The sequence below is a fragment of the Apteryx rowi genome, unplaced genomic scaffold (assembly GCF_003343035.1).
Source record: "Apteryx rowi isolate R43461 unplaced genomic scaffold, aptRow1 scaffold_6, whole genome shotgun sequence".
In the NCBI taxonomy this organism is placed as follows: domain Eukaryota; kingdom Metazoa; phylum Chordata; class Aves; order Apterygiformes; family Apterygidae; genus Apteryx; species Apteryx rowi.
In genome coordinates, this window is record NW_020450871.1 from 6,198,868 (window position 1) to 6,209,432 (window position 10,565).

The following is a 10,565-nucleotide window of genomic DNA, read 5'->3' on the forward strand; positions in this document are numbered from 1 at the left end:
AGCTGACAAAGCAAACCACCGCATGAAATCCTACCTGGGTCTGAATGTTCATTTTTAGTCCAAGGCTTTGCCCGATGAGAGATTTCTTAAGGCAAGTTGGTAATTTGTCCTTTCGATAACTGCAGGGAATTTTGTTGTGTCCTCACCTTTGGCTTCCTCACTACAGCCCTGGCTTAAAAAATAATAATAATAATAATAAACAGAAGTGGAGCTGCACCAACTGCTTTTATTTTGTTGTGTTTAAGTTATTTTCGTGCTTAATGCAATTTTCAGAATGGACCCAAATGCCAAACAGTGGAAATGGGTATAAGATGCCAGAATATTTTTGAAAACACTAGTGAATGTGCGTCTACATCTGCAGATGCCCGTACACTGAATCTTAGCCTATTTAAGCGAGGTTGGCAGGGCCTGCCTTTTCCTTTGCAAAGGATCTTCCTCTGCCATACAAATCCTTTTCATCACATGACTCTTTCTTGCTGTTTTGAGTGAAAATTGAAACAACACAGATTAGATTTGAACCTGAAGTTTTTCAAGTGGCTGGAAGTTTAGTGAGTACGGTGTTAGATCGTTAATGATCATAATGTTAGATTATAGCCGAGCTCTGGCTATAAAACTTCATCAAGGTTTTGGGGATGTTCTAATTAACATTTTTGTTTAGGCTACCCTTTACTATTAACATTTCTAGGACCATTTCTAATGCTACCTGTTTGAACTCAAATATATAAATGTGTAACAGTTTTAGTTCCAGGCTTTTACATGGTAATAAAGGTGGTAAAGTCTTAGTTGGCATTAGTGTCACTGTGAATCACATAACTACAGCTGACCAGTAAAAATGTGAAAAAATAAAAATTGCAATACAAAGAGTTTTTTCTTCTGATTTTTACAGAGGAATATGATCTAGAAATAACCAACAATGGTCCCATCACAACAGGAGCTCAAGCTACTGTTCGTGCCAGTCTAATTATGAAGAATGACAGTATCACCTCAAACTTGTATCATTTTAACTGGATTTATGCTCCTTTGATTCTCATTGAGAAATCGGAGCAGCGGTTTCACTCCCTGATTAACGTGACCAGCGAATTTCCTGGCGCTTTTCCTCTGTCTGTCTGGGTGACTCACAGAAACTGCTGGCTGTGTCGGCCTGTTGCTAGAAATGTCACCGTACTGCACATCACAGGTAAAATAGCTCTACAACTTCTACAGCTTCTTTACAACTTCTTGAATTCTTCAGGAGCTCAAGGCACATCAGAGCGGTTGCTACCTTTGCTAGCATCCGGATGAGCACAGGCTCTCTTGGGCAGGCAGCGTGCCAACCAGACCACGCTGTCTCCCTGCGTCCGGGAAGCGAGCGTGGTACGGCCATGTCCTCCTGCCTCTCTCGCTTAGGGGAACCAAGCTAGAAACCAGATGCTCCAGTAGCTGCAGTTCACACATCAGTGCTGTTCAGTGGCACCCAGACTTGTAAAACAGTGCCACCGGCATTGCTGCCTGGCGTTTCTAGTCCTATGGTTAGGATGACTGGAAGGAGTCACAATCTACTAGTTTTCCCTTTTGCATGACATAGAAAATATATAACAGAGCTGCTTTCTTTTAAAGTTCAGAGTGATCATCCCAAAACAAGATGTGGAGTCACAGCTGCATTTCCAAATATTGCTATGCAAAGTTGCATCTTACTGTGAATATTCATAACTATAAATATGCACTTTTTGACAGCTTGACCAATGGGGCAGTGTGGTGAGCCTAGGCTCTGCAACAGGGCTCGACATGAAGCATCCTTTGAGAGCTTCCCGCAATCCCTTCCCGCAAGGACGGGCAGCTGTGTCCCTCCAGCCGCATATTCCAGCTGCTCTCCTTGTGCGCTCCAAAATAGACCAACCCCACGTCCTGCAGCAGCAGATAAGGACATGAGTGATGACAAAGGAGCTAACCATAGGGCATACGTGACATTTTGGGGAACAGCTATTGCAATTTTTCTTTGAGAAACACCAAGCTTACTGGATGAGCCTTTATAAAAGTATACGTAAGATCTTCTCTCTCTTAAAAATTGCTGCCCTGCTGAATATCTGCTTATTCCTTTTTCTTTTTGCACTGACTTATATTCTCATGTCACTAGCAAAAGGGATAGAAACTTTTTATAGCTATGAAAGGTAAGATCCCATTGTGCCTTTCTACCTTCCCCAACAAAGAGAATGATCTAAAAACTTTCTAACATGAATAAAAAGGTATCATGATGATGATCAGCTCATTGTAAAATTAATAGGATATAAGTTGCCAGTAAGACACTTACCCTGGGTACAAAGGTAGTTGCCAATAACAAATATACACAGGGGCACAAAGGTAGTTGCCAATAAAAAATATGAATTACAATTCCAGTTAGATCTGCATTATCAACCCTATTCTGCAGCAGTAATTGTGATTCTTTTATAAGTGCATCATCAAGATAATGGTTAACCAGATTTAATGAATTGTTAACAGGGTAAGAGTCTTACTGGTAACTTATATCCTATTAATTTTAAAATGAGCTGATCAGCATATCATCATGATACCTCTTTATTCATAGGTTAGAAAGTTTTTAACTCAATTTCTGCTAATCCTTAGAACATCTCTTTACTTATAAGCTAAACAAACTTGAGCATAGAATTGCTGGCAGACATGAAAATCAACATTTCACGATTTCTTTATTAATGATGTATAGCTCACCTGCTATTCATAATAGTCAGTTTGTCATTTCCCTGGACATAGCTGAAATTAAAAAAAAGAAAGAAAATGAAGGGAGTATGTACTGGCTTGATCCTGAATCCCTTGATCTAGACTCTTGGGGTTAAATCCCAGTTCTTTTAAAATCAATAGTAAAAATTGTTATTGACCTAAATCAGCCCAAGATTTTTCCTCTTGGTTCTATTAGTGGCTTTATCATGACCAATGATATAACCTTGAGTAAATCATTTAATATCTGCACCTCACTAACACATATAACAACACTGAGTAATAGATATACAATACACTTAACCACTTGCACTGGGGCACAGAAAAACGTAAGCAGTACATTTTAAATAATGCTTTGATATTCACACAGCATGTGCTGGGAAAGTGATATATGCTGTCATTCTTTCTCTACCTTGTCATTCTGCAGAATTTATCACAGGGAATCTTACCATTGCCCAGATAGAAGGCAGTGCGTTTATCAAGCAAGGTTCGAGCTCGTCCACGGACACCGTGACCCGGATTTCTTTCTGTCTTCATGACCCAAGTGATTACTTCAAGTCAGCAGCATTTGTCTACAACTGGGACTTTGGGGAAGGGTAGGTATGGTTACGTTGTTTTCTTTAATGAATATTCAAGGTGCCTCTGATTCAGATGCACGTGCAGGGAGAAATCCCGATAAATCACAGCACAAAGCATGCGCCTTTTTCAGTTAGTGCGCTCTTAGCATAACGTCCAGGTGGATTATGAGACCCTGGGGACAGAAGGTCCTGCATATTCACAGAACGGTGATGTTTGAAAGACCTAAATTTCGTGTTCAAACAGGTGCTTAGGTGTATTACCATGTGTGCCGTGAGCTGAACAAATAACTGAAAAAGTTACTTGGTGTAGACTGTTGCTTTAGGCTATCGCTGTGCCTGCAGAATCTCCAGCAGCAGGTTGTTGTTGAATGTGAGAATAATTTGTGCATAATTTGTCCATTAAGGAAAATGGAAACAGTATTCCTCCTTGTGGTTGGCCAGTAAGTAGTTTTTACTACAATTAGCTGCCCATAAATAGACCTGATCTTGGGCGAGGAACTTTTGAAGAGTGATAGGTCTCTCAAGTAATATAGAGCTGTACATTAACACACACCGAATGCTGACCTAATAACAAACTGAAAAAATGACCAACCCATCCAACATAGCTCTGAGCTGTCTGAAATAAAACTGTGGGAAGTATCTAGCCCTCACGCCTCTCTGCAGTAGAGAGGAGAAAAAGGCATTCAGGAGTTTTCTTCTCTGAATGCAAAAATATATCCAACAGGAACGTGTGTATGCAAGTAGAAATGTCAGGTTTGGTTCCTGAATACTAGACTCTTTTCTTTTTTCCTTTTTTTTTTTTTCCTTTCAAGTGCTTCAGTTAGCTTATAGCCCGCCTGCTATAAAGGTAGTTTTCATGTTTTACCATCTCTTCCTATTTCATTCCATGAATTACTGTAGCGATATCCTCAGTTTCATTAACAAAAAGCATCAAGTTAAACACACTCTGGGCCTGATACTGATTGTAGCTTTATTGGTTTTATACCAGTGTAATGCCGCAGTCATTAATCCTGATTGATATGGACTTAAAGCAGAATTAGAATCACAGCTGACCCTAGCACTGTCTATAAAGAAAAAATATTAGAGCTTATCCTTTTTTAAATTTTACATCGGAAGTATAAAAGTACTTGATGAGAGGTGATTTTGATTATAAACCTTTTCATGTCGCACCTAGGATGTATCAAATAACCAAGGAGCCCTTTGTCTACTATAACCATTCTGCCGTGGGGAACCGCACGGTCCATCTGAAAGTGATAGCTGAATGGGAGCAAATTGGAAACATCATACATGAAAGAGAAACTGTGCAGAAAACTGGCGATTTTACCACTGCTCTGGAGCTGTTAGGTAATTGTAAAACATTTTGCATACCCAAAACAGAATTTGCTCTCTACGTAGCAATACAATCTAGGACGTTAACATGGAAGTGCAACTCAGGCTTTCCTTCACATGCATGAACTGGTCAATATTTTTCAATTAAGTGTTACCATTGCAAAATGGACTTTGCACTTTTCTAGTCCAGAAAAAATGGGGAGGGCAATATAAAATCCTCTCTCTGTTTCTCTGTTCTTTTCATAAAAAGTCTATTTTTGTGTAAAACTTCTGTTAACTATTATCAACATTTTTCATTTATCAAAAACTTCACCGTCTTTTGCAAAAATCTCGCACACAATTAAAATCTGCAGTAAAACGTTTATAATAACTTATTTTGTTCATTTAATTTACACTGACTATCTCTGAAAAAATAAATTTGATCAAATTAATGAGACTTTCCTAATGCTTATTTTATTTGCTTCAAGAGTAAATAAACATGTTCATAAACATATAAAGGATTAACAAAATGGTCAATTTTATATTATAAAGAAATCACAAAACATTCAGATAACTTACAACAACTCTGCCAATAGCTTTCTTTTTGAGGAGGAGATGGTATTATTATTTATGTCAGTGATACAGCTAAAACCAACAAAGTCCACGAAAATAAACCCTCTCTGAAAAAACAGTGAATTTCAGTTTACGTGTTGAGTGCGATATGCTTTTTTCTTCTCTCAGATGCTGTTAAAAGTATTAATGTAGTCGGCTCCAGAGAGACTCACGTAATGGAAAACTTGAGTTTATCTCTTCATATCAATGGCAGGTAAGTAGCAAACATAACTGTCTTTTACCAAAAAGCATTATATGCTTGGTTTAGGTTTTTTCCCTGTTTCCCTAAAATATTGTCACTTGAACACTGCAGAACTGTTTCTTAAAGAAGTAGTTTTCTTATGAACAAAATACGATTGAATATCACTTGTTCCTGACTAGAAATACCTTGAACTCTAACAGCCATGAAAGAAACCACATCTTTACAGAAATGTAGAATATTCAAATGCATATCTCCTCAGAGAATCCTTATACGTAAAGCAAATGTTATTAAATTGAAATTTAAAAAGGTAGTCTGGATAAGGAAAAGGCTGGAGAAAAATAAAGTTGCCAAAGAGAGCTGAGTCTGGGAATGAGGAGAAAAGGGAAATATTATCATGCTGATGTTTGCTTTTTCCCAGTACATCACTTGGGAGGGCTATTCACGTATACTTACAGGAATGTAGAAGAGTCATGAGCACCTTGATCCTAGCACAAGCTCTCTCAAGCTGCAATACTGAGAACACAGGAGACCTTTTCATATAGCAGAAGCATTTTTAAATGCCATTGAATGACTCAGAAAAGCCCCTTTAACGTAAAAATTCTTCATGACTGTGGAAGTCATTCATTCTGCAAAAGAGGGACACTTTGCATTCTGCTTTTGGGAGCTGTTTGGCCTAATGGTGGATTTCCAGAAAAGAACCCCAAAAGCGCAGGACTGTTGGTACAGATGTAGGACAAAGCAAGCAGCACCCAGCACTGAGTCATTGCCAAGACATTGCTAACCCCAACAGACAAAACAGCACAGTTTGTATTCAAAAAGTGAATGGTACCTTGGTAGGAACGGGCACCGGAGATGGCATACAAGTAAATATGAATAGCCAGAAACCATTACAGGCAAACTCTAGATTCATAAATGCCTGCTTGGTTTAGAATGGACAATATTTACCAGACCTAACTGCTAGCAGCAAGGCTGGAACTGAGGTGAGGGGAGTTTGTACGATACAAAAGCAATGCCAAAGACTTTAGAGAGCTTTTATCAAAAACAAAGCTAGAAAATGAGCTAAACATGTAAACATGCTGCTTTCTTTAGCAGAAAACGTTCTGGGCAGATAAGGAACAAAATGCTATGAGGATGGGATAAAGAAAAGCTCTACCTGTTGCCAGAATCAAAATCTGTAGTGCAGAAGATGAGCCCAGGCAGAACCATTTGGAGCAAGGGTCTGAAAATGTAAATAAAAGACAGCAACTAAACACAGTGAGAAGACATAAGGCCGTAAAGTGGATTGCACTTAGATTGCTTGGTAGCAAACAAAAGCCTTTCTATTAGTGTGGGGGAATCCTGTGATCCCTGCAAGCTATTTACCTTTCTAAGCTATTAGTCCAAGTGATTGTGCTGAGCTTATCTGGCCCTCCTTCCAGTTCTTTTTTTATCATAAAAGTGTTGGGTGTACTTCAGCAACACAGACACTGACCTCCACGGCGTGCAAACAGCAAAGAAAGAACAACCTATGCCCTCTTGGAAAAAAACAGAAAAGATTCCCTTTATCTTTATTAGAGAAGGACTAAGGGGTTTTTTTCTGCACAAAATGGCCTGCCTATGACCCACGCAGGTATTTAACTGTCAGCTAAAACATTTGCTTTATAGAAGCATTATGAAGGTCTTTTTCAACTGTCAAATGCTGGAAACCAAACGACTGTGCGGTTAATTACTTCTCTATTTGTGCTTGGATTAGCTTCAATGGTTTTCAGAATTATTACGCTATTTTATCCAAGTGCTTCATCAGTTCTTAACTACAATTTTTGCAAGGTTTTCACGTAATTTTTTATAGATGTTTATATATATAATATTTTTTAATATATTTTTTATGTATTTTTATATATTTTTTTTCATTTCAGCCCACCGCTGGCATTATGCTGGCTTATAAAGGCTGAGTGCATTCCACTTGAAGGTGAAAAATGCCATCTGGTGGTGATTAACGGTTCTTGCTACAATCTGAGCCATACCTTCCGCGCCGCAGGCCAGTACTGTCTCAGCGTGAGAGTGGAGAACGGCGTGACCATGTTGCAGACATACCATGAAATACAAGTGTGGCCAACAGGTGAGGTGCAGCTAGCCTGAGCAGCGTGGAGGTTCCTCCAGGTCTGGGAATCCAACAGTCTCAAAAATGTCAGGGATAATTATGGAGTAAACTAGCCTGGAGATGAGGTTTCTGAAAATTAGTATAGATCCTCAAAAACATAGGAAATGTGAACCGAAAGGAGAGGCTGTCACGTGCCTCCTGTAATTGCTCTGAGCTTCTTGTATGCTGCTCTTAGGCTCAAAAGCGTCTTGGAGCTAATGAGTTTCATGGGAAGACTGAGTTAACATACATATTTTTCAGCTTAAATAGCCCCTTGCTCTTGTAGTTAGAGTGGATAACTAGGAAAACGTGCATCTGTCATGCTCCCTTAATTAAGCAGCCTCAAAAAAAATTTTTTTTTAAGGGGTAGGTTTTCTAGGCCTCCATTTCTTTTTTTGCCCCCCAGCCAGCAATACCTGTTGGCTCCCCCATGCATGCTCACACATGCCCCTCTTGGGTCTCCGAAGCATCTTACAACCTCCCAACGCCCCAATCCCACAACCCCCCTTCTGTGCATTCAGAAAGACCTGAAGTGGTCTGGGCTGAAAAATTTGTTTCCTGTTGCGCACAGGTTTTTTGTTCTAAAAAGTGTGAAAGTTTCTCCTAAAACATGGTTTCATTCTCACCGTCACCTCTTCTGAGTGTATCGTACCGCTCCAGGAGTGTCCCGTTGTGCTCTTTCTCAGGGATCCAGCCGGCTTTCTTCATCCTGCTTTGCATTGCTCTGGTTTCAGTGGTGCTAGGACTGGTGCTGTACACGACCTTCCGAAGTAACACACAACAGAAAGATCTCGTGGAGGTACCCATTTACTCTTGCTTGGAGATGGATTAAGTGACTGGATACCTTTCAGCCCTGTCCCATCTTTAATCCCCAGGCACCCATGGGGGAGGTGGGGGTGTTCCCCTGGTGTCTCTCCGATCGATCTATTCCACGTGAAAACCTGAACAGCGCAGGCAAACGTTTTAAGTAACATGCCTGCTTCTGGCTCCTCGTGGGAGAAAGGTGTCTCTAATTCAAGTTGCCAGGGCAGTTAGGTAGTGTTCCCAAGCACCTGCTTGCATGGAAGTGTGCCTTCCAGGTGATCTACCTCAGAGCGCTTACATGGAGGAAAGAAATGGGATAGTAGGAGGGTATGCTGAATAGTAAGGAAGGGTGGATATTTACCAAAAGTGGCACTAAGTTGTCACCCAACTTTACCATGCAAATTTCATCTACCCAACTCCCTCCTATCCCCATGGTGTAGCTTTCACTTGTTGCATTATCACATTTATAATAACCATGAGCTCCTAAATTAAAGATCATGTTACAGAATCACAGAATCACAGAATCGCTGAGGTTGGAAGGGACCTCTGGAGATCATCTAGTCCAACCCCCCTGCTCAAGCAGGGTCACCTAGAGCACATTGCACAGGATAGATGTTCTTGAACCTTTGGAAAGCACCTAATATACTTTAAATTATGCCACAGTATTAATAATATAGCTATAGAGAGACTACCTGTAAGTTGTGTGTGCAGCTGGTTCACATGAGAAGAGTCCATTTGAAGTCAGTGGCTGACTAGGACTGGTTGAGGACCAGGTTCCCTTTCTAGCCCAAAGTATCTTGCTGGTCTCTAACCTGAGCCAGACTAGGCCTAGACTTCAAACTGATCTTTTTGATGTTCCTTTTCCAGGTAGCTGACTTTGACTTTTCTCCACTATCTGACAAAAACCTGCCTTCTGCTTCGGAGTCAGACTGTGGCCAGATATGTTGCAGATCATGTTGTCTTCGGTCATCTCAAGAAACTGCCAGGGAGAGTCATGAACTTCTACTTTCTTTTTACAAGCCAGTCAAAACTTACACAGTGTGAAGAATACAATTTCACTTTGGTTGCACTAACTGCTGAGTTTAACTATGCCACTTATGATGAGTTAAAAGCTCAGGGCTGCATGGATGGTTTATTTTTGCCAATGCAATGAGGTTAACCACTTACTAGGTCAAGCACATGAGTGTTTCATTGTGTGATCTGAGAAAGAAAGAACCTGAAACACAGTAAAAGTAGCTTCGTATTTTTAAATTATATGGGTGTATACATTTACAGCTGTAAATGCATCATTTTATTATTATGAAAGATTATTTTATGCACACATTTGCTAAACTCACTACCTTTGTAATTTGTCTGGTCCTTCTGCTGTTTGTTTCAAAGAAGAAAATGCTTAAGACAAACATACCTCTCCTTCTTATGTTACAACAATATTACCAGAAATACAAGTCAGCCAAAATGCTGTTGAATGTATATTTGTTCCAAAAAGGAACTGACTTTTCCAGTTTGAGAAGAGCTTTAGCCTACATGCTTTCAATGAACCAGACAATCTAATTATGTTGTGGTTTTTTCCTTGTCTTAAAAGACCTCTTTTTTTTAAGTTAATGGGATTCTGTGAGACTATAACAACTGATGAGCTGCTGATGGCAACTCAGCTGCTCACAGGAGCTTTGCAGAGTAGCAGCAACTGCTGCGGATGCCTGCACAGCCCCAATACTTCCCTGCAGTAGTAAGCCACACTAACCTCTATAAGTAGCATTTTTTTCAGGCTATCCATTCCTCTCTTTCTTTCCTATAATACTACCCATTGAGGCACCAAAGCTTTCTCTTTGTAAACACAACAAACAGTAGCTTAAAGCTGCAAAACAGGTTTCAATATTCAAGGCTGTAGAAACTCATTGCCCCTTGCAGACTGTCCTCTACTATCGGCTCCCTGCTCGGTCAGCCTTGCCTCCTGCTACATAGCTTTCCACAACACCTTAAAGGCTTTTACACAAAACTACCTTGGGAGCCATTTGTTTTCTTGAACTTGACACTGACACCTTCCTCACCTCTGACTTAAACCCTATGGGTATTGGGGGCTGGGGGTTTTTCACGTATGAGGGAATTACCATTAGGATTTCAGGGTACTCATTTGCTATACTTCCGTAGGCCAGAACCTCCGTTCCTCTGCCTGGGAATGAAATGCCATTGCCTCAGAGGCACTCACTTCTGTGGTTAATTAATTTGATACATTCAA

The 10,565-nt window shown here is 40.1% G+C and overlaps 1 protein-coding gene across 1 annotated transcript; it reads left to right on the top strand.

Annotated features, from left to right (window-relative positions):
* The first annotated feature begins 300 nt into the window (after positions 1-300).
* TMEM130 (transmembrane protein 130) lies at positions 301-9,723 on the top strand. Its single transcript, XM_026082979.1, has 8 exons — positions 301-397; positions 887-1,177; positions 3,134-3,302; positions 4,459-4,628; positions 5,334-5,418; positions 7,302-7,504; positions 8,212-8,324; positions 9,197-9,723. Exons 1-8 carry the CDS (start codon positions 301-303, stop codon positions 9,371-9,373), a joined length of 1,305 nt encoding a protein of 434 aa, XP_025938764.1. The 3' UTR covers positions 9,374-9,723.
* The last annotated feature ends 842 nt before the right edge of the window (positions 9,724-10,565 follow it).

What these genes read in the sequence shown, in the direction of transcription:
- TMEM130 (XM_026082979.1), top strand. Translation starts at nt 301, where the DNA reads ATGGGTATAAGATGCCAGAATATTTTTGAAAACACTAGTGAATGTGCG. An exon ending in CACCGTACTGCACATCACAG is followed by an intron (nt 1,178 to 3,133) that starts GTAAAATAGCTC and finishes GTCATTCTGCAG; the next exon opens with AATTTATCACAGGGAATCTT. An exon ending in AACTGGGACTTTGGGGAAGG is followed by an intron (nt 3,303 to 4,458) that starts GTAGGTATGGTT and finishes TGTCGCACCTAG; the next exon opens with GATGTATCAAATAACCAAGG.